General features: G+C 37.7%; 1 protein-coding gene and 1 pseudogene across 2 annotated transcripts in view; one reads left to right on the top strand and one right to left on the bottom strand.

Annotated features, from left to right (window-relative positions):
* SLC9B1 (solute carrier family 9, subfamily B (NHA1, cation proton antiporter 1), member 1) overlaps nt 1-14,501 on the top strand; it is a 143,256-nt gene extending 128,755 nt beyond the window's left edge. For both annotated transcript variants that reach the window (XM_011992280.1, XM_011992279.1), the window contains exons 8-12: nt 3,922-4,028; nt 4,873-5,022; nt 8,832-8,940; nt 9,835-9,971; nt 14,128-14,501. In XM_011992280.1, the coding sequence (XP_011847670.1) occupies nt 3,922-4,028; nt 4,873-5,022; nt 8,832-8,940; nt 9,835-9,971; nt 14,128-14,343 (719 nt within the window). In that variant the 3' untranslated portion in view covers nt 14,344-14,501. The remainder of the gene's footprint in view (nt 1-3,921; nt 4,029-4,872; nt 5,023-8,831; nt 8,941-9,834; nt 9,972-14,127) is intronic.
* Nucleotides 14,502-17,550: 3,049 nt separating this feature from the next.
* On the bottom strand, nt 17,551-23,442 carry LOC105548329 (annotated as a pseudogene).
* Nucleotides 23,443-27,093: the final 3,651 nt, after the last annotated feature.

Below are 27,093 nucleotides of genomic sequence, written 5' to 3'. Positions count from 1 at the left end.
TTTACTGGCTATACAGTTCTTGGTTGACAGTTTTTTTGTTTTTTTTTTCAGCCCTTTTAATATATCATCCCATTCTCTTCTGGCCTGTAGAGATTTTGCTGTGAATTCCACTGATAGCCATATGACATCTCCCTTGTATGTGAAAAATTGCTTTGATCCTGTTCCTTTCAAGATTCTCTCTTTGTCTTTGACTTTTGACAGTTTGATTATAAGGTGTCTCATTGTAGGTTTTTTGCAAATTATTTAACTTGGAGTTCTTTGAGCCTCTTGGATTTGTATGTTCATTTCCTTCCTTAAATTTGAGTTTTTGGTCATTATTTTTTTAACTGGCTCTCTACCCCTTTATTTTTCTCTTCTCCTTCTGAAACTTTCATAATGCATACATTGATCTGCTTGATGGCATCCTATAAGTCTCTTAGGCTGTCTTCACTCTTCATTCCTTTTCCCTTTTGCTCCTCTGACTCTGTAATTCCAAATGACTAGTCTTCAGTTTCACTGATTCTTTCTTCTGCTTGATGTTATTGAAAACACCTTTGCAAAAATTGTAACTGAAGAAATTATGACAGTGAAAGAGATCAGACCTAATCAACTCCATCTTGCTTCTAACATTTAAACTGTCCTTGTCCATTCCTAGTAGTAGGATGAACTAATTTTGGGAAGGTATTCAGTTCATGGTTTGACTCTGAAACAAAGTTGATAATAGCCATCTCCCGAAGAGATCCCCTTCTTGCCTGGGGACCAGTCTGCCTTTGCAGGATAAACAAATTAGCTACAACATTAGAAATTACAGTTTAGGGGTTATGCAGCCTCTGGCTCCAAGAATCTGAACCTCTCCAAATTGCTCCTGAGAATAACATTATTATTGTAAAACCTAAAATCGGTGCTTGAGATATTTTGCAGACCCTGCACTAGATGAATCAGCTGATACCACCCAGATTGGTAATCTGGCTCAACTAGTTCTGCCATACCACCTACAAACAGAAGACAGCAAGAAAACATCACTTCAACCCCCTATGATTTCATCTCCAACCTTACAAATCCCTACTTCCCAAGCCCCTACCTGCCAAATTATCTTTAAAACTTCTGATCCCTGAATACTCGGGGAGACTGATTTGAGTAATAATAAAACTCTGGAGTCCCACACAGCTGGCTCTGCATGTATTACTGTTTCTCCATTGCAATTCCCCTGTCTTGATAAATCAGCCCTGTCTAGGCAGGTCACAAGGTGAACCCACTGAGCAGTTAGTTACACAATCTGTTGGTGATTTCCTATAGTGAATTTTTCAATTAGCTATTGTATTCCTTAGCTCCAGAGTTTCTGTATGATTCCTTTTGTTTTTTTGTTTGTTTGTTTCTATCTCTTTATTAGTATTTTCATTTTGTTCATTAATTATTTCCTACTTTCATTTAGTTGTCTATTTCTGTTGTCATTGGGCTTCATTAAGAGAGTTAATTTGGATTCTTTGTCAGGTAACTCATTTATCTATTTCTTTAGGGTTGGTTTCTGGAGATTTATTTTGCTCCTTTAATTTAGTCATTAGGTTTCTCTGTTTCTTCTTATGCCGTGTTATTTTTTATTTATTTTTGCCAAGATTTGGACGTTTGAAAAAACTGCCACTTCTCCCAGTTTTTATCAGCTGGCTTCATACGGAAGACCTTTACCTGAATCAGCATGGCTATAGGCTCCAGCGGCCTCTCAAACCTTTTCTGGGAATGCATCTTCTTTGGGTTTATACATGCAATATCCCAAGTAGAGGTTTGCCAGTTTCTTTTTCTGGAGCTGTTGCTCCCTCTGGTATCTGTCTGCCTGTGGTACTGCAGGTTCCCTGGTGCTGCATCATCTCTGACCTCTCCTTTATTCTCAGTGGCTCCCACGTATCCAAAGTATGCTGGTTAGGTGTCAAGTTAGAGAGAGAGAGAGCTTCAGGTAGCCTCATAAAACTGTTACATTCCAGTCTTCTCTTTCCCTGCTAATGGAGAAGCTGCAAGTGGAGTGCTTTCTCCCAGCCACACCAACCTATTCCAGCTTGGGGAAGGGGTATCATGAGTATAATACAACAGCTTATCTTATTTGTTCAATGCCACTATTCTTGGCTTTGCACTTGTCTGTGCTACTACAACTTCTTAATGGTTTTTTGTTTGTTTGTTTGTTTGTTTGTTTGCTTTTGAGACAGAGTCTCACTCTTTCACTCAGGCTAAAGTGCAGTGGCATGATCTCAGCTCACTGCAAGCTCCGCCTCCCAGGTTCACGCCATTCTCCTGCCTCAGCCTCCCGAGTAGCTGGGACTACAGGTGCCCACCACCATGCCCGGCTAATTTTTTTGTATTTTTAGTAGACACAAGGTTTCACCCTGTTAGCCAGGATGATCTTGATCTGCTGACCTCGTGATCTGCCCGTCTTGGCCTCCCTACATGCTGGGATTACAGGCATGAGCCACCACACCTGGCCACAACTTCTTAATGGTTTATGGAACTCCATAAAGGCTTTTAGACCATATATTGTTGTTCAGTTGGTATCTTTGTGGAGAATCAAAGCTTGGAGCTTCCCATTCCACCATCTGGCTGACATCACTCTGTTTATATTATTTTTTATTTTTATTATATTTTATTTTCTTGAGATAGGGTCTTGCTCTGTCAGCCAGGCTGGAGTGCAGCCTCAAACTCCTGAGTTCAAGGGACCTCCTCCCTCAGCCTACTGAGTACTTGGACTATAGGCACACACCACATACCTGGCTAATTTTTTAATTTTCTTGTAAAGATGGGATATCATTCTGTTGCCCAAGCTGGTCTCAAACTCTTAGAAGTTCAAGCAGTCCTTCTGCCTTGGCCTCCCAAAGTGCTAGGATTAAAGATGTGAGCCCACCATGCCCTGCCTGTTATATTTAGTAGAAAATATGTCTAAAAATATGCTTACTTACTATATTGAATCCACTACCCAGAGCTTAACTGAACTATTTGTGTGACTCAGAATCTGTTTTTTTTTATTTTTTTGTTTTTTACTTATTACAATGAACTACAAGTATGGATTTATTAATATTAATGAATATAAAATATACTGGAATCTTTTGTATTTTTTTTCCTTTTGTCTTCACCAAAAGCAGATACTTAAATATACTGAAATCTTAATTGACCCTTGAATGTTTCGAGGACTGACCCTGGAGCAAAAATTTTTATGTTGTTATTACGTTTTCTTTTTATGCTAAAATCATTTGTTTCTTTTTCATATAGTATATCAAAGAAGAATTGTTAATATAGCCCTTACCAGCCATGTGCTAAGTGCCACAGGTGTTTTGGTCTCTCTCCATTCTTGTACCTCACTTGGTCTTTTTTTTTTTTTCTTTTGGAGGCATAGTCTCCCTCTTTCACCCAGGCTGGAGTGTGGTGGCATGATCTCAGCTTACTGCAACCTCTGCCTCCCGGGTTCAAATGATTCTCCTCCCTCAGCCCCCTGAGTACCTGGAACCACAGGTGTGCACCACCATGCCCAGCTAATTTTTGTATGTTTAGTAGAGATGAGGTTTCATCATGTTGGTCAGACTGGTCTTGAACTCCTGACCTCAAGTAATCCACCCTCAGCCTCCCAAAGTGCTGGGATTACAGGCGTGAGCCACTGCGCCCAGACTACCTCACTCTGTCTTTTAAGTTGGCTGTGTAAGTGGGGGAGCATCTTGTGGCTCGTTAAGTCTTTGTTTTCTGGCCTATTTATATAATGGACATTTCTGAGTTGTGTGTATATATTAAATTATTTGAGAGTATATATTTAATGGACTAAATAGATCTACATGTTTAAAGACCATTTTCATATATTTGTTCTGTACAATGCTTACCTTTCTTCATGAACCACCTAGATTTGCCCTTCTGATGTGTAGTATATATGAAAATATTTCTTTGTGAATTTTTTTTTATTGTGTGCCCCTACAGGTGGTATAGTTAATAACGCCATAGCCTCTATAAAGAGTGTATCTATTAGTCTGCTGGCAGGAATTGTTTTGGGATTTTTTGTTCGCTATTTTCCAAGTGAAGACCAGGTATATACAAAATCTATTTTATGGAAGTATAGTGTTAGACATTTTTTTCAAAATATTAAACTTTGGTAAGATCCATGAAACTTGATACTTAATTCTATTTCTCTAAAACTAGCCTCCAATGCCTGCTCTGTACTTGAAACTGAGCACAGCAGTGATTGACACAGGTCCATGGCTTTGATTAAAGTCTCTGCTTCCTGATTTGGCAAATAAGGAATATAAAAATATATACTTAATGCAGAGTATCCCTCTGAATTATACTTTCCCTTTCTCTACTAAATTGCCTACTGATATTTGATAATTTCCCCCAAATTTTCCCTTAAATATTTTAAGGGGAGATAGGTTCCCATTAATTTCTGCATATTTTCTGACTTAAATTCACTCCTACTCTCCTTTGACAAAGGCAACACTCTTAAACTTAGCCATTTCCTGCCTTAAATGAAAATATGCCATTATTTTTGTATTTCTATAATTTCTATCCAAATTTAGCTGTAACATATTGGCCAAAGAGACACTCAAATATTTTTTAAGAATTCATTGGATATGTTATATGAAACTGGAGATTGTATGGGTCTCTTTTCTTCTTCACTTAAAGTAATATTTTAACCATTTTACTGATATTAGTATCAGAGATATGGCAGAAAATGAAACATTACTAATTGTAAATTTTGTTACTTGGTAGTAAGTCTCCTAAAATTTATAGTGAGAAAGAAAATCAAAATTTTAGACATTTAATATAATGTTTAAAGACATAATATCAAAGGGTCAAAAATATATAATAGATAATGTCAAATCTTGTATTATATATTTAATGTAAACTAATTTCTAAATATCTATCTAATTCTAGAAAAAACTTGCATTGAAGAGAGGATTCCTTATTTTGACTATGTGTGTTTCTGCTGTCTTAGGCAGCCAACGTATAGGTTTACATGGATCTGGAGGATTATTCACCCTAGTGTTGAGTTTCATTGCAGGGACAAAATGGTCCCAAGAAAAGGTGAATATTTTTAATACGCTGTATTTTAAAAGCTAAAACAACTGAATTTTTTACTATATTTAGGAAATCCCCTCATTCTGGTTGGAAAATGTTCCAAAAGGTTTTCTGTCCTCAAGAAAGTGTATGAATCACTCAAGGAAATAAAATATTTAGGAAAAGCACCTGAAAATATACTAATATGGAATCAGAAGTTGAGTTATCACATCAGGCTTCTCTTTTTGCTAAGAGTTATGTAATATTATTATATTACTTTTATGAATGTAATTATTTTATTCATTGAAATTTTAATAATACAATTAATCCATGAAAAATGTTTGTAAAAGGCCAGGCACGGTGGCTCATGCCTGTAATCCCAGAACTTTGGAAGGTTGAGGCGGACAGATCACCTGAGGTCAGGAGTTTGAGACCAGTGTGGTCAACACGGTGAAACCCCATCTCTACTAAAAATACAAAAATTAGCCGGGCGTGGTGGTGTGGTGGTGGGCACCTGTAATCCCAGCTACTCAGGAGGCTGAGGCAGGAGAATCACCTGAACCCAGGAGGCGGAGGTTGCAGTGGGCCGAGATCATGCCATTGAACTGCAACCTGGGCAACAAATGCAAAACTCCATCACAAAAAAAAAATAAATAATAAACAAATAAATAAAAATAGAAATGCTTGTAAAATAATAAAACAGAATAAAATGTAAAAGATTTCTTTATTCCCCACCACTCTCAAATATCAAACCCCCTTACACTTTTAGGTAACCAGTATTCTATTTATAGACATTGAGATCGTTTCCACTTTTTGTTATTTACAAACAGTGCTGTCGTAAACAGTGTTGTTCATGTCTTTTTTTGAGATGCAGTTTCAATCTTGTCATCTAGGCTGGAGTGCAGTAGCATAATCTCGGCTCACTGCAACCTCTGCCTCCTGGATTCAAGCGATTCTTCTGCTTCAGCCTGCCTAGTAGCTGGGATTACAGGCATGCATCACCACACCCAGCAAATTTTTGTATTTTTAAGAGAGACAGGGTTTCACCATGTTGGCCAGGCTGGTCTTGAACTCCTGACCTCAGGTGATACTCCTGCCTCGGCCTCCCAAAGTGTTGGAATTATAGGTACATCTACTGGGATAGAGTCCTATAAATGATCTTTTTTTATTATTATTATTATTTTTTAGAGACAGAGTCTCTCTATGTTGCCCAGGCTGGTCTCAAAATCCTGGGCTCAAGGGATCCTCCCAACTTGACATTGCAAAGTGCTAGGATTACATGCATGAGCTACCACACCTGGCTGGAAATGATGTATATTTTATTTTGATGGACACTGCTAAATTATCCCTTCAAAAGATTTTGGTTATTTACATTCTGCCAACAGTTCACAAAAATATCTAATGTCTTAACTCATCAACAGCACTTGATATTATCACTAGTTCTATTCTTTCTACTATTAGATGACCTCATCATTCAGTTCTTATAGTTTCTTACAATTATGTGATGTCATTATTCTTTATTTACATTTCTCTGATTAGTAGTATAGTAAACTTCTCTTCATATATTCTTTTTAAAATACCTATGATCTTCTTTGACCATTTTTATTGAGTTATTTATTTTTTTGTTTCTAATTTATAGTTTCTAGTAGTGTTAGGGCTACAGATTCTTTGTTATGTATATATTGCATATAATTTTTGCTTATCTTCAACTTTGTTTATGGTGTCTTGTGTATGGAAGTAAAATTTCCTATGACCAAACCTATTGGTTTTTCCTTTTTTGGTTTTGGATTCTGCATCTCATTTAAGAAGGACTTTCTCACTGAAGATTATAACATATAATCATTACAAAGATATACTATTTTGTATATTATCATTTAATATTTTGGTAGTTTTTGATTGTTTAATTTGTTTCTTCATTTAGTCTTTTAATCTATCTGGAATTTATCTTTGTGAATGCTGTGAGGTAAGGAGATATATATATACATGTGTGTATCTTACAAACTATATATATTTATACACACATACAGTTTGTAAGTTAACTGAACAGAGATAGAATTACATCATGCGCAATGTGTGTGTGTGTATATATATACACACACATAAATATACATATATATTCAGACACACATATATACTTGCATGTGATGAATATGTACATACAGATATATGCACATAAACTAGACGGTCATTTTTTGCCAAATTGTTTGTTTATTGACCAATTCATTAATAGTTCAGTTTTTTAACATGAACTAAATTCTCCCATATATATTAATTCTGAAGTCTATTTAATCCTACTTCTCTATTTCTATGCCAACACTACTGTTTTAAATCACTGCAGTTTTATGTGTCAAAATCTAATATAGATTATACTTCTTTTTAAAGTATTTTTTGGCTGTTCCTACACATATTCTTTCTTAGATAAATTTTAGAATCAGCTTGAGAAGTTCCCTAACCAAAAATCATAGTGGCATTTTGTTTAGTATTCTTATATAATCATAATTATAAAAGAAATGAAATGAATGAAATGCAAATCAATAAAATTAAAACTACAAGAATTTTTTTAAATGATAAAAGAAACACAACTAAAATAAGTTTTAAAGATTAAAAGTAACAAAAAGGATAGTTATGCTGTAAAGAATACTAACACTGTTTTTCTTTGTTTTTCTTTTTTTTAACCATAGTTTAATAAGTGGGAATCAGAAAACGCAGTCTTAAGGGAAATAGTTTTGAAGATAGTTTATGCCTCAAGGAAGAGACACCAAAGTCCTTACGTATCTTCTGTTTAAAAAAAAAAAAAAAAAAAAAAGTTAAACCCAGACTGAGACTGAAATCTCTTCATCCAAATTCCTGAAGAAGAGCCAGAATACTGTAGGCCAATAGGGCCTTTCCTGTAACCTTTTAATTGGGGAAGTAGCACTGGGAGGCATTCGTTTCCAGAAAGGGAAGCTGGGTAGGCAACTAAATGAGAATCTAATATATGTTTTGGTTTTGTTTTAAGGAAAAAGTAACTAAAGTATTCAACATGGGTTCTTTGGAAGCAGGCCTCGCAGACTTCCAAATTGTTTTTCCTAGTAGTATATGCTATATCAGGATTCACTTTAATGGGATTGAGTTCCAGGATGGTTGTTAGTGGAGGGCTTCCCAACTTCCTTCTGAGAACCCAAATGTTTGCATGAACTGGGTATGTTCTCATCAGGCATGATGTAGTTCTATCTCTGTTCGGCTAACTTACAGACAAAATCTGGAACTCATACTAAACATGGCTAGAACCCTAAGGATATCATTTATTTTGTGACAAAATGGCCAAATAGTATTATTTTATTGCTTTGTGAGTTTCTTTTAATCAAATTCTACCTAAGTGCTTGAGTAAAACTATCAAAGTGCTCAGTTTTTATTAAGTTTAACATTTTTATTAAAATAAAATGTCTTAAGTTTATTAAATGTTAAGTGACTTTAGGCCAGGCATGGTGGCTCATGCCTATAATGCCAGTGCTTTGGGAGACCACAGCCAGAGATCGCTTGAGGACAGGAGTTCCAGACCATCCTGGGCAACATAGCAAGACCCCATCTCTACAAACAATTTAAAAATTAGCCCGGCATGGTGATACACACCTGTAGCTCTACTTGGGAGGCTGAGGTGAGAGGATCACTTGAGCCCAGGAGTTCAAGGCTACAGTGTGCTATGATTATGCCACTACACTCCAGCCTGGGCAACACAGCAAGACCCCATCTCTAAAATACTTAAAAAGTGAAAAAAAAAAGGGGGGGGAGACTTTAAGTTTCTGAAATGTATTTATGTGCCAAAATAATTATAAATGTATTTCTCTTTTCTATAGATGAAAGTCCAAAAGATTATTACAAATGTATGGGATATTTTTCAACCACTTCTTTTTGGTTTAGTTGGAGCAGAAGTATCTGTTTCATTGCTTGAATCAAATAAGATTGGTAAGAATAATTAGAACACAAAAATATATGAAATTCAAAAATATTTAAGAAAATTATAAATACTCTTATTTTTATTTACAATGTATCTTTGAATGACTACAAGGACCTTCTTCAGAAACACATGTTGATACAGTGTCATATTTTCATACTGCTCTTCCTTTACACTGTGTGCTCTGTTTTCTTTTTAAACCAAGGACAGCCCTGAATATCTTCCCTGAGTTATCTGAGCAAATAAATATAAGATTTCTTTCCTGAGGGAAAATATTTGATACGATCAGCACTTTTTGAATACTTTCATTTAAAAGTATTGGCTGGGTGTGGTAGCTCATGCCTGTTATCTCAGCCCTTTGGGAGGCCAAAGCAGGCAGATTTCTTGAGGTTAGGAGTTCGAGACCTGCCTGGCTAACATGGGGAAACTCCCTCTCTCCTAAAAATACAAAAATTAGCCCAGTGTGGTAGTGCACACCTATAATCCCAGCTACTCAGGAGGCTGAGGCAGGAGAATCATTTGAACCCGGGAGTCGGAAGTTGCAGTGAGCTGAGATTGTACCACTGCACTCCAGCCTGGGTGACAAAGCAAGAATCCTTCTCAGAAAATAAATTATTATTAATAAAAATAAAAGTATTCAAAAAAGGTCTATTAGTTCAAAATTGTATAAATGTCATCTGTCTTATTTTTCATGGTACCTCCATCATCAGATAATCTCTTGCACTTTACAGAGAATCCTCAATTGTATTCATTTTTTATAATCATTGATTTTATGTAAAAAATAAACACATGAAGAGACAATAGCCTTAAAATGCTTTCAAAAGTTTTAGAAATCATATTCCTGAGCATAAAGAGCACTTCTTCACAAATATTTTGTTATTTATGTTTGTTTTCATCTGTTGTAGGCATATTTGTTGCCACTCTGAGTTTGGCATTATGTGTTCGAATTTTAGTCACATATACATTGATGTGCTTTTCTGGTTTTAGTTTTAAGGAGAAAATATTTATTGCTTTAGCATGGATGCCCAAAGCTACAGTACAGGTAAGAACATATTAAGCCTATTGCTTAATGCTTTCGTTTTGATGCTTTTAAAATTTTAAATGAAAAATGTTACTCCAGTCACAAAATATGAGCTATTATCCTTACTTTTTAAATGTTTGAATGTAACCAGTCCCAACTACTCAAGAGTCTGAGACAGGAGAACCACTTGAACCCAGGAGGCAGAGGTTGCAGTGAGCTGAGATGGCACCACTGTACTCCAGTCTGGGTGACAGAGCAAGACTGAATCTCAAAAAAATAAATAAATAAATAAACAAAAACAAACAAAGAAACTTAATGTTACTTTCTTCTCTTTTTATTTTCATTTTGAGACCAGTTCTCACTCTGTCACCCAGACTGGAGTGCAGTGGTGTGATCACGGCTCACTGCAGCCTCAACCTCCTAGGCTCAAACAATCTTCCCACATCAGCCTCCTGAGTAGCTAGGATCACAGACAACTGCCACCACACCCAACTGTGTTTCTTCTGATTTTTTTTTTTTGGAGACAGAATCTCACTCTGTTGCCCAGGCTGGAGTGCAGTGGCATGATCTTGGCTCACTGCAACTTCTGCCTCCCAGGTTCAAGTGATTGTCCTGCCTCAGCCTCCTGAGTAGCTGGAATTACAGGTGCACACCACCACACCCAGCTAATTTTTGTATTTTTAGTAGAGATGGGGTCTCACCATGTTGGCCAGGCTAGTCTCAAACTCCTGACCTCAAGTGATCCACCCACCTCAGCCTCCCACAGAGCTGGGATTACAGGCATGAGCCACTGCGCCTGGCCATTTTTTCTGCTTTTTTGTAGAGAGGAGGTCTTGCTATGTTGCCCAGGCTGGTCTTGAACTCCTAGGTTCAAGTGATCCTCCTGCCTCAGCCTCCTGAAGTTCTGGGATTACAAGCATAAGCCACTGGGCCCAGCCAATGTAACCTTTTTAAATCTCAGTTTTAAAAGCAATTCTTTTGAAATTAAAAAGTATTCTTTCAATAAGTACTTCCTAAGTTTATGAAAATATGTTTTGTATTTTCCTAAAATATATAATAAGAGTATATCTGAAAATTGGAGTTTTTATATTTTACTGAATATAACAAAGCTAAATGTTGCAATTTTAAAAAGCAGAGACACAGGCCAGGCATGGTGGCTCATGCCTGTAACCCTAGCACTTCGGGAGGCTGAGGCGGACAGATCACTTGAGCTCAGGAGTTCAAGACCAGCCTGGGCAACATGGTGAAACCCCATCTCTACAAAAAATACAAAAAAATTAGTCAGGGGTGGTGGCACGCACCTGTAGTCCCAACTACTTGGGAGTTGAGGCAGGGGGACTGCTTGAACTCGGGAGGTTGAGGCTGCAGTGAGCTGAGGTCACACCACTTCACTCCAACTTGGGTGACAAAGTGAGACCCTGTCACAAAAAAAAAAGTAAAGTAAAATAGAGACACATTGACTTTTTAAAAAATACTTTCCCTACCTTTGCCACTCACTCCATCACACAAATGCACATATATTGTTTTTAATTACACATTTATTTGTATAACTATTTGGTTAATGGCTAAATCCCTGCCCCCGCCCCCTTGATAGACTATGTAAGGAGAGGGACAGTGTCTGGTTGTTGCAGTTGTTTTTCATTATTTCTCCCTGGCACTTAACACAGTGCCTGACACACAGGAGGCAAATATGTATTGCATGCCTGCAAGAATGAGTGAACGGAAAGGGAAACCTTGTAATTTTGCCCTCTTATTCGAGGATATTCTCCTCCTACTGAAATATATTGGTACTTATTGTTAGACTATTTAACTTGGCAGCATAATATACCTTAATTTCCTGTGGTTCTTAGTTGTTATTCCAAAACAGAAGCTCCTAAATTTTCATGCAAGAAAACCTCTATTATCATGTTAGAAAAGCAGGTTCATAGGGCCAGACTACCTGTTTTGAATACCATGTTATTTGTCCATACCTCGGGAAAATTATTTTCTAATCTCTCTGTCCTTCAGTGTTCTCATCTTACAATGAAGTCTATGACTAGATCTATTTCTTAGTAGTGTTGTCAGGATTCAATGAGATAATCCATGTAAAGTGCTTAGCACTCTCTCTGGCATATGGTGGTGCTCAGTTAACAATGTTGTTATTTTATCTTACGTTCAAGTAATATAAATAATAATAACTTTTTTATTTTTAATGTCTACTGTAGGGCATAATAAATCTACAAAAGGAGTATCTATGCATCCCTCTGTTCTCTCTCCTTCCAAAAACACTCTCGCAATTTTGTTTTATTATTTCATAATTTTCATAAAGCAGGGAAAAAAGAAAAGCAGGTATGAGGAAAAAGACCGCTCACTCAAGTCCTGCAGTATTATTCTGCTTCTGCCTATTCCTGTCTGCTGGCTCCAGGCTAGCTTCTACACAAAGAATATCAAGCTGGTTCCAGGAACTGGCAAGATACAAAAAATTAATTATTTATACAAGTAGAGTCACAACAGCAGTAATAGAAAATGATAATGTCACAAGTAAGTAAGATCAACAAATATTTTAAATTTCAATTTTGAATTATTTTCACCTTTATCCTCTTCCGCTGTTCTCTGCTGCTAAAATAAAATTGGCTAAGGTTCAGCTCTTTCTCTTGTTCCTCAGTTTCGAGTTACTGATAAAAATTAGAGTGGAAAAATAGAAGCTATTAGGAGAGTAAATAAATAATTTAGTTTACAAATGTAAGATCAGCTTGGCAATTGGATTCTTTTAAAGAAATAATATTCAATTTCAGTCACTGGGAGGAAATCATTTATCATCTAATAATAGTTCTCACATAATAAGGTTGTCACGAGAATTAAATGAGTTAATAAATGGAAAGCTTTAAGAATGATACCTGCCATATGATGAATGCCATATAACTATATAAATATTATTTCTAGTTTCACCATTATCATCATCATCTCTTAAAAGTCAATGGGTTTGGTTTTTGTTTTTTGTTTTTTCTGTTGGCAGTTCTTTTATGTTCAAATCCTCTTCTAAACTGTAAAATTCTTTCAAGTTGGTTTTCTGCATGATTATCTTTTTCTCCCTAGCATCCTCCAGCACACTGGCTCATGTTCAGTACATTAAAAGTTATGATATAAAAATGATACCGTTTTAAATTATTGATCTAGAATACAGAAATTGATTTTAACTTGAGGGGTTCTTTTGCCATAATGTTCCATATCAGAGGTAATGTTTCTACCATTATGTTGTTACTTTGCAACTCCATAGAAAATATGTTATATATTGGTATTTAATTCCCCAAAATTTTAAGGCAATTTCATGCCTAGATGATTAAACACAAAGAAGGAGGGTTAGCAAGAAATTTGCTTTATGTTATTAAAAATAATGTGGTAGAAGGTAACTAGGGAAAAAAACTTGTGGCCCAGTAAAGTCATTCTAAAACAATAACTTCAAAGGAACTCATTCTCTGACCTGGCAGGGGATGAGGAGTGAGGGAGAAAGAAACTTACTACTATCTGAATACCTACTATGTGCCAGGTGTTCTTTGCATTCTCATATTTAATTTTCACAACCGTCCAGTGAGATAAGTATTTTGTTCTTCATTTTACAACTAAGTAAGTAGAAGTTTAGAGAGTGTGAGTCATTTGTAAGTTCACTAGCCTCGTTGCAGCAAAAATAGAATTCAAACCCAGTTTGCTAGATTCCAACCCTGCTGTCAATTCTACTATAACACAGTGCCCCCTGAATAGGGAGAACAATGAGAAGAAGGGCAAGAGATCCTAGAGACCCATAAGAAACCTTAATATTTTGTGTTGTCTTCTTGTCACCAAGAACCACTGGTACATGGTACAGGCAACTAAGCAAAACTGGTTTCATTAGAAATCTTGGTGTTATTAGGGTAACATGAACACTCAAAAGAGATATTTGAATAGAGGAACACTGAGAGGACAAGAGTGCAAAATCAGCCCAAAAATGTTTGCCTGCTGATTTGTCACTATTGTACTCTTCCTCCACATATATTTGCTAGGAAGAACATAGAACTGATGAGTAACTTATGAAAATTACTGAGTACTTTTTTTTTCTAATAGTCTAGTACTAGATTTTGTTTATTTTAAGAGAGCCATTTACATTATATATTAACTCCATTTAACATTTTTCTTTATGCCCCATTTTTACCCCTAAATGCAGGCTGTGTTAGGTCCTCTGGCTCTAGAAACAGCAAGAGTCTCCGCACCCCACTTGGAACCATATTCGAAGGATGTGATGACAGTAGCATTTTTAGCCATCTTGATCACAGCTCCAAATGGAGCTCTACTTATGGGCATTCTGGGGCCTAAATTGCTTAGACGCCATTATGATCCAAGCAAAATAAAACTGCAATTGTCAACATTAGAGCATCATTAAAAAGTTTACCTGTCATCATCTGCCTGCTTCTTTTAATGATTTATTTCACATGACAGAAGAATTTTAAAGTAGAAATATGTGGGGACTGTACAGAGAATCCAGGATTTAGTAAATATGTGATTTCAGTACAGGGCTTTTCTTGGATTTTTTACTCCAAAGTTAATTTAATAAAAATAATATTAAATGGAATGCTCTCTTGGTATTTACACACTGTAAGAACAAATTAAATCTGTAAATACCCTAGGAAAGTTTAAAGTAATCCCTCAGGCTGAATTTTATACCATAACAAAAACTGAACTTAATATTAAGTTAAACAAACTTAATGGCAGAAAGAAAAAACTTTGAATATTGAACTTGGTAAGATAGCCTAAGTTTCCAAACAGGAGGAGTAGAACTCCCCATGATGTCCAGTAATTCAGTTAAAACGATCACCACAAAAAGAAAAAAAAAAAAAGGAATAAAACACATCAACTTAAAATGAGTTAACTAAATAGATTTTAAATTCTAGTTTTGGTGACTACCTGAATAAATAATATGTTAAGTAATACAACCAAGTTACTCTTTCCCTACTTCTGCCATGCCCTTAAAATGAAAGTCTGGTTTAGCAGTTTTTAGATGAAACACTGTCTATATTTTTATTTATAGAAATAAAATTAAATCACAAATGGAAATAAACTGTATTTTTTCAATTAGTATTTTAAAATCTAGGCATAAAAGGCAGCCTCCAAAAATGAAAGATTTGGAGACTACTGTCATATGGCAGTTTCTTCTCCTTAGTAATATTGAATTACCTTTTAATTCTGGCTGATTAAATCTGCCATGTTAATGTAGAACCCATCACAAGCAAAGTGAGTTTTAATTAACTCAAGACTCTTTATTTTAAAGTTATAAGAGTCATATAAAGTTAAAAGAGTCATTCTCAAATGGCCTTATTGAATGGCATCTTAGAAATTGTTTAGACTTCTTTGGCAAAACCTCAATGCAAGGACTGAATATTACTTTCGTTCCCCTTTTTTCCTCTTCTCCACAAGCAAGCTATTAAAATACCACAGAATATGAAATTTACACATAAATTTGCCAAGTGAAACAATTAAAATTTAAGGCAATCAAAACTATGTGTTATTCCATTAAGACTAAGGGCTTTCACAGAATATATCCCCAAAACTGCCAAAAGTTCTAAAACCCTCTGGAAAATAACTCTTTGAAAATACACTCTGGGAAAATAACTCTGGGTAAAGATAAAATAGCTACTGTTTTAGTGACATTTTCTCCTTGTAGTTTTACAACAAAGTACAGACTCCATTTTCAAATATTGTAATTCTAGTACTCAAATTCTAAAAATTTAAACTGTACCAGTGTTTTGACTACTATTTAAATCATGAGGGCATCTCATTGTCACTTATAAGAAAATAAAAATATAGGCAGGGCGCTGTGGCTCATGCCTGTAATCACAGCACTTTGGGAGGCCGAGGTGGGCGGATCACAAGGCCAGGAGTTCGAGACCAACCTGACCAACATGGTGAAACCCTGTCTCTACTAAAAACACAAAAATTTGTCAGGTGTGGTGGCACGCACCTGGAATCCCAGCTACTCAGAAGGCTGAGGCAGGAGAATAGTTTGAACCCAGGAGGCCGAGGTTTCTGTGAGCTGAGATCACACCACTGCACTCCAGCCTGAGAGACAGAACAAGACTCTGTCTCAAAAAAATATATATATATGTATATATTTACATTTACAAGATAGTATTTTACATTCACAAGAGGATTAGATTTCAAAGTAGAAAGTTTATTTTAATAAAAGAGATACAAGAAATCATTTTCAAAATGAGGAATTGTGTTTTTGATTAGGAGGAAAATTGTTGTACCTATTCTTTTTATTCTTTATATAATGTTCTCTAAGTGTCTGTGATACATGTTTATTATACTGAAATAGTCTCCCTTTTAAGGTAGTGTTGCAGATGTTGTTATTTATTTGAAATTTTAAGTTTTTTATTTATAAAAAGTTTTCATAAAAATTTACTAATATAATTTAAAAATTACAACCAGTTAACCATGTGTATGATATTAGTGTTTATAGTATTTAAACAAATAAGGCTAGGCGCGGTGACTCACACCATCCCAGCACTTTGGGAAGCCAAGGCGGGTGGATCATGAGGTCAGGAGAGGGACACCATCCTGGCGAACATGGTGAAACCCTGTCTCTACTAAAAATGCAAAAAATTAGCCAGGCATGGTGGCACACACCTGTAGTCCCAGCTACTCAGGAGGCTGAAGCAGGAGAATCACTTGAACCTGGGAGGCAGAGGTTGCAGTGAGCCAAGATCACGCCACTGCACTCCAACCTGGGTGACAGAGCCAGAGTCCGTCTCAAAAAAATAAACTAAAATAAAATAAAAAAACAAATAAATACAATATTATTGTTTTTTATAAACTTTTTGTGTCTTTGCCTTTTTTATTTTTTTGAGATGGAGTCTCACTCTGTCACCCAGGCTGGAGTGCAATGGCACGGTTTTGGCTCACTGCAACCTCTGACTCACTGCAACCTCTGCCTACCAGGTTCAAGTGATTCTCCTGCCTCAGCCTCCTGAGTAGCTGGGATTACAGGCGCCCACCACCACGCCCAGATAATTTTTGTATTTTTATTAGAGATGGGGTTTCACCAGGTTGGCCAGGTTAGTCTCGAACTCCTGACCTCAGGTGATCCAGCCGCCTCAGCCTCCCAAAGTGCTAGGGTTACAGGCATGAGCCACTGCGCCTGGCCTGTCTTTGCCTATTTTTTCACTGTTTAAGGAATTGTTATTAAAGCGAAATTTTATAATCCAAATTACCTTTCCTTGCTCAGTTATCAATTCTGTTACTTAAAACAGAAGTGACATTATGAGCTATTCCACACTAAAGAATTACAAAATTGAAGGAATGCTTTACATTTCTATACTTTGCTGAAAATTCTTTATCCTAGAGTCTGAAAAGCATTACAGTGTTTTAATATTTTATTTTGGGGGGATTTTTTGTTTTCAAATCAATAAGTAATCTAGGACTGTCATTGCATTTGTTAGATCTGACATTTGCTTGGTATGTAAGGTTCAAAGTTTCCTTTTTAAATTGACTTTATACTTCACAAATTTTTTCCATAGTATTTAAGGTTTTCGATATTGAGATACTTTTCTTCAGTGAAGCACAAGTTTCTTTCTGTGGTGCCTGATCAGTTTTAAACAACTGGAACACCAGTGGCACTCTTAACTGCTTTCTGGGCAGCCTGTTTAGCTTGGTGGTCTTGTAATACAGCTATACCTTTGTCAGCCTTAGCACAGAGAGGCTCTGGAGATTCAAGCATACGAAGAAGTTCTGAATTACCAATCTCCAACAACATGCCAATGATTCTACCAGCACGACTAGGGCATGGCTTGAAGAAGAGGAAACAGCCATTCACTCGTTTGCTTTTGCTTTTGAGGAGGAGCAGATGCCATCATGGAAGTCAAAGGTTACTGACCTTGTACATGAACAGCAGGCTGCTGCATGGTACCTTGGGGCTGTACAAGAAAATGCCATTGAGGATTGTGAACTGCCATAGCATATTTATACTGTGAAATGGTGCAAACAGCAGGAGTATCTGTAGTAGCAGTAGCGGCAACTGCAGGATGTGCTCCTATTGTCTTTGTTGATGTGTTGTAACAGCTGTGTTGACATGATCATGGAAGCTGTGAAGAAGCTGGTCTCATACGACTAAATGCAGTGATCTAGGAGTGGCTGGGCATATTTGTCAATGGATGAGGTCTGGCATCCTGAGCAATTTAGGGAGGATTTTATCTTAGTTGAGCAGTTTGGCTAGGAGAATACTTAGCAGCAGGAATCTCAGTCTGTGGGACAATTGCCATGAAGTAGATTGAAGAAAGTGCTGGCTGATAGGGGATGATTCCCAGGTTGAGCACAGTTTTTACACTTGCCACTCTTTGCACATACTGTACTGGTTAATCAGCTGAGCCTGGGGCTCTTCATTGCTCTTCTTCCCATTGAGTTAATACTACATACAATGGCTCAGTGCCCACAATTCTACCATTAATTTCTAAAAGTGCTTTAGTTGCTTCCTCTGGAGAGGAGAAACATAACACAAATCAAACCCTTTGTTGTGACTACCATCCTTCATAACCTTTGCATTAGTGATTGTACCAAGTGGAGAAAGTTCTTTCCAGAGACATTCATCAATACCATCAAGATTTTTTGCATAAATGTCAACACCTTGTTATCTGGTGATCCTACACTGTTTGAGCTTTTCAAATTTGCACACAAGTTCCATCTGCCATTCTACTTCTTTCTGAGCCTGACCAACATCAGTTTGTTTTCCATTGAGCTTCTTTCTGTTCATCTCATCTGCGCATCTTTATGCCTCTCAAAGCTGACAAATCCAAAACCTTTGGGTTTTCCACTTTCATTAACCACTACTTTCACACTTAAGACAGATCCCAACTTGCCAAAGAGATCTTTAAGGCACTTACCACCCATATGTCTTCTCCAAAAATCTTCCTGTAAACATTGGTGAACTTTTTAACTCTGAGTTCTGCTTCTCATTGTTTACAAGACTTAATCCAACAAAGACTTTGCTATCATTTAGAAGCATCCATTTCATTTTTTAATAGACCTTTCAGCTGCTTCTGTGTCTCAAAATGTACAATGCCATCACCGTTGAAACCATTTTCACCACAAAGCACCTAATGTGAAAGTGATAGAGACAGGAGGCAGCCAAGGGTCCCCCGGTAAAACCCCACCTTCAAGACTAAAACAGCCTGAAGGCTGATAAACTGGACTGCAGGTCCTGGATGAAGCCGCCCTTGCCCCGCTGATTCTGAATGATGCCCACCTGCGCACTGGGATTACGGGGTGGAGCCTCGGGAAGTTTGTGCGGTGTGCTGTGGAGAGGAGTCTGGCCTCTCCTGTACCTATGTAGTGACCTGGGATTTAATCTATGAGGGGAGGAACCCACTAGCAGGACTTTCTCTCTTTGCTGAGAGTTATTTTTCCTTTTTCCTTTCTACCCCATAAATTCCTTTCCCCCTCACCCTTCAAGTGTTTGCATGCCTTTTCCTGGACGTATGACAAGAACCGGGTTTTTTCTACAACAACAAGATGTTACCAAAAGCAGTAGCTACATCGTGCAATGCTTTATAATCAATAGATTTGTCCAATTTTTTTATGAATATGTTGCTCACTCCATTTTTGCGAAGTGATAGATCATGCTGAGACCACTTAGTGTGTATTGGCTAGTCTTTTATAACATCAAAATTCATTCCACGTCCTGCGTTTCCCAAAGAGCGCCGGTAATCTGGTTCCTGTAGCCCGGGATGGAGAGGACCTGCCAGCAGGCTTGGTCACGTGCGGTGCGAGCACAAGGGATGGCGGGGGCGCTGGGCTCACCTCCACACCTGTCTGCCGGTAGGGCCACAGGCTGCGACCTTTCGGTGAAAGGAGAGTAAGGGCTGGGGCGGAAGCCTGAGTCAGCGCAAAGAGACAAAATCACCTGGAATCCAAAACTACTCCACGGCCGAGGAACTGCGGCCCGCAGCGGGCTGGGACGAGGGTGGCGGTGTAGGGTCCAGGGTCCAGGCCTCGGGATCCTGTTCCTTCTTGAAGCTGCTTCAGAGCTGCGAGGGGGCGGGTGGGTAGCTCTCGGCTGCCTCACCGGGTTATCTTCTACAAGAAGAAAAGGAAAATGTCTCTGGCAGTGAAGACAAGGATTTTTTTGTAAAGTGTTTTGCAGGGGTGGCGGGTGTTAAAACAGAAACCTTTTTTTTTTTTTTTAAGTTTTTTTCACGGGATTTTTTCGGGAGAATGGATTTTTCAAGATAATGAATATGTGCTGATCCTGGAGAACACACTCCACACTCTCAGCACTAACCGCCTGGAAGAAGGGACCCATTAATGTTGAATTGTACCTTCTTTCGTGGCCTCATTTTTTCCCTTTTAATTATGAAACATTGGAGCCTACAGAAAGGTAGAAAAAATGGGCACCCACATAACCACCACCTAAATCCAATTAATTGTTAATATTTTGTCAGGTTTTCTTTATGTAATTTTTCAATTTGAATTAAAAGTAAATTATAGGCATCATGCTAATTTGCCTCTGTATACTTAAGCCTGACTATTCAAAAACTAAAGCCATTTTCTTACATAACCACAATTCCCTTATCCTTTCACACCAACTTATCAGTAATTCCTTAAAATTATTCAACTCCCAAATACTTTCAAATATAAACAGTCATGCCCCATGTAAAACATTTCAGTCAACTAGTCGACCATCTACACTGTGGTGGTCTCATAAGATTAAAATGGAGCATATATAGAAACTTGGTAAATGGGATATAGCCCTTGAAATTGGCATTGCAGATCAAGTAGAGGAAACGATTGATATTCAGTAGTGGTGCTGGAACATTTGATTTTCCTTATAAAAAATACATAAGTGAAAGAATACAGGGCCGGGTGTGGTGATTCATGCCTGTAATCCCAGCACTTTGGGAGGCCAAGGTGGGTGAATCATCTGAGATCAGGAGTTTGAGACCAGCATGGTCAACACGGTGAAACCCCGTCTCTACTGAAAATATAAAAATTAGCCTGGTGCAGTGGCGGGTGCCTGTAATCCCAGCTACTTGGAGGCTGAGGCCAGAGAATCACTTGAACCTGGGAGGCAGAGGTTGCAGTGAGCCAAGACCGTGCCATTAATTCCAGTCTGGGTGACAAGAGTGAAACTCCATCTCAAAAAAAAAAAAAAAAAAAAAAAAATTAGCTGGGCCTGGTGGTGGATGCCTGTAATCCCAGCTACTCAGGAGGCGGAGGCACGAGAATTACTTGAACCTGGGAGGCTGAGGTTGCAGTGAGCTGAGATCTCACCCCATCCTGGGTGACACAGTGAGACTCTGTCTCAAAAATATACATATATATACCATCTAGGTTTGCATAATTACACCCTATGATTCACATTTTCTTAATTGTTCCCCAATTATAGCAATTTGTAAAAGCCCGGATCCAGTCGAGAACTGGACACTACATTTTGTTTTTGTTTGTCTCTTATTTTGTAATCCAGTACAATTTCTTCATACTCAAGCCCTTGCTAAATGGCATTGACTTTTTTTTTTTTTTTTTGAGACGGAGTCTTGCCCTGTTACCGGGCTGGAGTGCGGTGGTGCAATCTCGGCTCACTGCAACCTCCGCCTCCTGGGTTCAAATGATTCTCTTGCCTCACCTCCCGAGTAGCTGGGATTACAGACGCGTGCCACCATGCCCGGCTAATTTTTTGTCTTTTTAGTAGAGATGAGGTTTCACTGTGTTAGCCAGAATGGTCTCAATCTCCTGACCTCATGATCCGCCCTCCTCAGCCTCCCAAAGTGCTGGGATTACAGGCATGAGTCACCGCGCCCAGTCGGTATTGACATTTTAAAGGAACCATGCTAGTTGTCACGTAGAATATCTCACATTCTGAATTTGTGGGACTGTTCATGGTTTCATTTAGTTTATCTATCCCCTCAATTTTCTGAAATTTGAAGTTAAATTTAAGGACTTGGTTACATTCAGGTTAAAGTTTTTTGGCCAGAATCATTCGAAGGTGATGTCGTATACTTCCAATAGCAGCACATGGGAAGTTTATGTCTGGTCGTCCCACTGCCAGTGATGCTAATTTTCATTCCTAAATTAAGGTGGTGATTGCCAGATGTCTATATTGTAATGGTATATTTTCCTCTGTAATTGGCCAGTGATCTCTGAGGTTAAACCTTGGTACCACATGAATAATCATTCTTCATCAGGTTTCTCAAAATTAGTAGACTTTGTTTTTAGAGCAATTTTAGGTTTACAGAAACAAATGAGCAGAAAGTACACAGAGTTCCCATGTACCACTACCTTCCCATCCCGCTCCCCACTCAAACCCTACCTCTGCACGCAATTTCCCTTATTATTAACACCACGTATTAATGTGGTACATTGGTTCCAATTGATACGTATTGGTACATTATTATAACTGAAGTCCATAGTTTACATTAGCATTCACTCTTTGTGTTGCATAGTTCTGTGAATTTTGACAACTGTATAATGACATATATCCACCAGTATCATACAGAATAGTTTCATCACCATAAAAATCCCCTGTGTTCCACCTATGTATCCCTCTCTTACTCTCCTCAAATTGCTGAAAACCGCTGATGTTTCTACATTATAGTATTGCCTTTTCCAGACTGTCATACACTTAGAACCATACTATACATAGCCTTCTCATGCTGGCTTCTTTTACTTAGCAATATATATTTAAGTCTTCTCCATGTATTTTCTTACCTTAATACCTGATTTCTTAGTACTGTATAATATTCCCTTGTCTGGATGTAGCACAGTTTGTGTAGCCATTAATCTACTGAAGGACATCTTGGTTGCTTCCAAGTTTTAGCAGTTGTGAATACAACTGTTATAAACATCCATGCGCAGGTTTTTAAGGTTTTAACAAACTGTCACTGGCAGTTTCTGTTTTTCCTGACTTTTCAAGCCCATGGGCTATCTCCCAGTGCTGTTTGTTTTAATGTTCTGCAGAGTACTTAAGCATTACAGAATATAGAAGCTGGAAGATACTTTACTTGGCAGTCATTTAGTCCTTCATGTTCTAGATGAGAAAACTGAAGCCCTGATACCTTGTTATTTGTGCAGTGCCCCAATATGAGTGTCAAATCCACCTCTCCCAGTTGTTTTCTGTTCAAATAACCCTGTGAACTTCAGTGACCCTCACTGACCACATCGTCATTATTCACCAATAGTTCCCCAATAGATCCACTCTACATCAGCTCATTTCAAATGTTCTTTTCCTTTCATGCACATACAATATAGTACTTAAAATTCTGTTGACAACAATCAATATGAATTCAAATTAAGTTCTTGCCCCAGGGATGTGACTTCTACTACACAGTTCCTTTTGGCCTGAGGGCAATTCCTAGGGAGTGAACTTAGTCATGTGCCCTCAACAGACAGCACTCTAAGGAAGCTGGGGAATGAGTGTCTCCATTCTGAAGGGAGTCCTGGACTACATACCACAGAACACACTATTCTGTCCATCCCTTGTGTCATTTGGATCCATGACTTCATATAACTTCTCTCCATCTAGGAACAGCTCCTCCAGGATTTTGGTTGGTTTCTTTTGCTGAGGAAACCTGAAAGTAACATTCATGGAGTGAACAATAGCTCATTGGCTCTTCAACTGGTCTTTCACCCTAAACTGATCATCTCCCTTTCCTACTATACAGGTACTATCGGGTTTACATTCTTACACTCAGCTAGCACCTCCACTGGTCTAGGTCATTTACCTGGTAATAGGAGAGGGGGGTCTAGTAGCCATGGCTACTAGACTTTTCCATTTAAATTGAGCAATCAAAATTTAGTAAGAGACTACTTAAACATCACTTGGCTGCCAAACACATTCCTGTCTCCTTCTATCGTGTAACAGCATTGAACTGCAGAGATAAGAAGCAAAAATTTCCCAAGTGAATCCCTGGGGGTGACGGTAAATAGTGCTACTCTTTCTTCAATCCATGGTCCTCTTTCTATTAGCGACGTGGGACCATATAATGATTATTGATCTAGGATATATGCTTGTATCGCATCCCTGCAGCTTCAAAGGGCTACTGGAGGCTGTTACATCACTGCATCAGTTTGACAGCTTCTAGTTTTTGTGATTTCATGATTTGTAATAGGATCACTAAATTTCATTTTCCTGTGTCCACCACTGCAACTACAGTGCTATAAAGTACATTCCCTTTATACAGTGCTATAAAGTACAATGCAAGGATGTGCAGGATTCCATATTAGAGGATTAAACATTCTGTCAGCAATTGGATAATGGGGCTGGTTGAGGCCGTGTAAGTAGGAAAGATAAATCCATACTCAGAATAAGTGTCGGTTCCAGCCAAGATGAATCACTACCCTTCCTGTGATGGAAAGAATTCAATGTATTCAGCTTGCCACCTTGTGGCTACTTGGTGTCCTTGAGGAATGATGCTATCTTGAGGCCTCAGTGTTGCTCTGTCTTGATGACAAGCTTGACATTCAGAACAATAGTAGCTAGATAAGACTTAGTCAGTGGAGACTCTGCTGTTTGGGCCTCTGCATAGCCTCCATCCTTGTCACTACATTTATTCACCAATTGTGCCAGTACTGAGCTGGCCAATGGAAGAGGTTGGCTAACATCATCCAGCTGAGTCGCTTTTCTCCTTGGTTGTTGATAGATACCTCCTGTAGGTGTTAACATGGGAAACAAAGATCTTCATACTTTTTGTACATTCCCGTAAGTCCATCCATATGCCCTTTTCTCAGATATCTTTTTCTCCAGTCTTCCAAATTTTCTCCTTCCATCCCCCTGACCTGTAGCCAAGCCATTTGACCATGAGTCAGTACATTCTTACTTTGAGTCTCTTCTGTTTCCATGCAAAGTGAATGACAAGGTGCATAGTGCAAAGTTCTGCCAACTGAAATAATTTATTTTTTTATTTTTTATTTTTTATTTTTTGAGACAGAGTCTCACTCACTCTGTCACCAGGCTGGAGTACAGTGGCACGATTTCGGCTCACTGCAAGCTCTGCCTCCTGGATTCACACCATTCTCCTGCCTAAGCTTCCCGAGTAGCTGGAACTACAGGCACCCGCCACCACACCCGGCTAATTTTTTTGTATTTTTTAGTAGAGACGGGGTTTCACCGTGTTAGCCAGAATGCTGTTAATCTCCTGACCTTGTGATCCGCCCACCTCAGCCTCCCAAAGCCCTGGGAGTACAGGTGTGAGCCACTGTGCCCAGCCAAGAACTTATTTTTGAGTTGAATTTTTAAATATTAAAACTTTTTAAATATGCAAACAAAAATCGTATATATTTGTAGTGTACAACCTGATGTTTTGAAATATGGATACATTGTGAAATGGCTAAATCAAGCTAATTAATACATGTATTACCTCACATACTTATCATTTCTTTTATGGTGAGAACACTAAAAATCTACTGTCCTAGCAATTTTCAAGTATGCAATACATTGTTATTAACTGTAGTCACCATGTTGTACAATAGGTCTCTTGAACTTGTTCTTCCTGCTTATCTTAATTTTTGTATCCTTTGACCAACATCTCCCCAGTTCTACCCTCCTCCCCTAGCCCCTAATAACCATTATTTTGTTTTCTGCTACTATGTGTTTGACTTTTTTAGATTCCATATATAAGTGAGATCACATGGCATTTGTCTCTCTGTGCCTGGCTTATTTCACTTAATATAATGTCCTCCAGTTTCATCCATGTTATTACAAAGGACAGGATTTCCTTCTTTAAGGTTGAACAGTATTTCATTGTGTATCTATACACCACATTTTCTTAAACTATTCATCTGTTAAAGGATACTTAGGTTGATTCCATATCTTGTCTATTATGAATAATGTTGCAATGAACATGAGGTACAGATTTTTCTTTGACATATTCAATCATTTTCTTTGGGTATATAAATAGTACTAGGATTGCTGGATCATATGGTAGTTTTATTTTTAATTTTCTGAGAAACCTCCATATTATTTTTCATAATGGCTGTACTAATTAACATTCCCACCAACAGTATACAAAGGCTCCCTTTTCTCCACATCCTCGCCAACACATGTTATCTTTTGTCTTTTTCATAGTAGCCATTCTAAAAGGGATGACTCATTGTGGTTTTGATTTGCCTTTCCCTGATGACTGGTGATGTTGGTTATTTTTTCATATTCCTGTTGGCCATTTGTATGTCTTCTTTGGAAAAATGTTTATTCGGGTACTTTGCCCTTTTGTTAATCAGGTTATATGTTTTCGTGCTATTGAGTTGTATGAATTCTTTATATATTCTGGATATTAATCCTTTATCAGATGTATGGTTTGCAAATATTTTCTCCCTTTTTGTAGGCTATCTCTTTACTCTGTTGATTGTTCCCTTTGCTCACCACAGCTCTTTAGTTTGATATAATCCCATTTGTCTAGTTTTGCTTTTGTTGCCTGTGCTTTTGGGGTCATATCCAGAAAATCATTGCCCAGACCAGTCTCATGGAGCTTTTCCTGTATGTTTTCTTCTAGTAGTTTCATGGTTTCAGGTTTTATATTTAAGTCTTTAGTCCATTTGCATTATATTATTGTATATGGTGTGAGATAAGGGTCTAATTTCATTTCTCTGCATGTTGAATTCTCCCAACACCATTTATTGAAAAGATTGTCCTTTCCCCATTGTGTGTTCTTGGCGTATTTACTGAAAATCAATTGGCCATAAATGTGGATGTATTTTGAGGCTCTCTATTCTGTTCCATTGGTCTATCAGTCTGTTTGTATGCCAATATCATGTTATATTTTTGATTACTATAGCATCATAGTATATTTTGAAACTGGATAATGTGATGCCTCCTACTTTGTTCTTTTTTCTCAAGATTTGCTATTTGGTTTTTTTTTTTTTTGTGGTTTCACATGAATTTGGAGACTTTTTTCTGTTTATGAAAAAAAATCATCGAATTTTGATAGAGATTACACTAAGTCTGTAGATCATTTTGGGTACTAAGAACATTTTAACAATATGAATTCTTCAAATCCATGAACATGGGATATATTTCCATTTATTTGTGTCTTCTTCAATTTCTTTCACCAATGGTTTATAGTTTTGAGTGTACAGGTCTTTCACCTCCTTGGTTAAATTAATTCCTTATTATTTTTGTAGCTATTATAAATGAAATTGTTTTCTTGATTTC

The sequence above is a fragment of the Mandrillus leucophaeus genome, unplaced genomic scaffold, assembly GCF_000951045.1.
Source record: "Mandrillus leucophaeus isolate KB7577 unplaced genomic scaffold, Mleu.le_1.0 Scaffold409, whole genome shotgun sequence".
Lineage (NCBI taxonomy): Eukaryota > Metazoa > Chordata > Mammalia > Primates > Cercopithecidae > Mandrillus > Mandrillus leucophaeus.
Note: the sequence above shows the minus strand (reverse complement) of the source record. Positions and strands in the feature narration are given on the sequence as shown.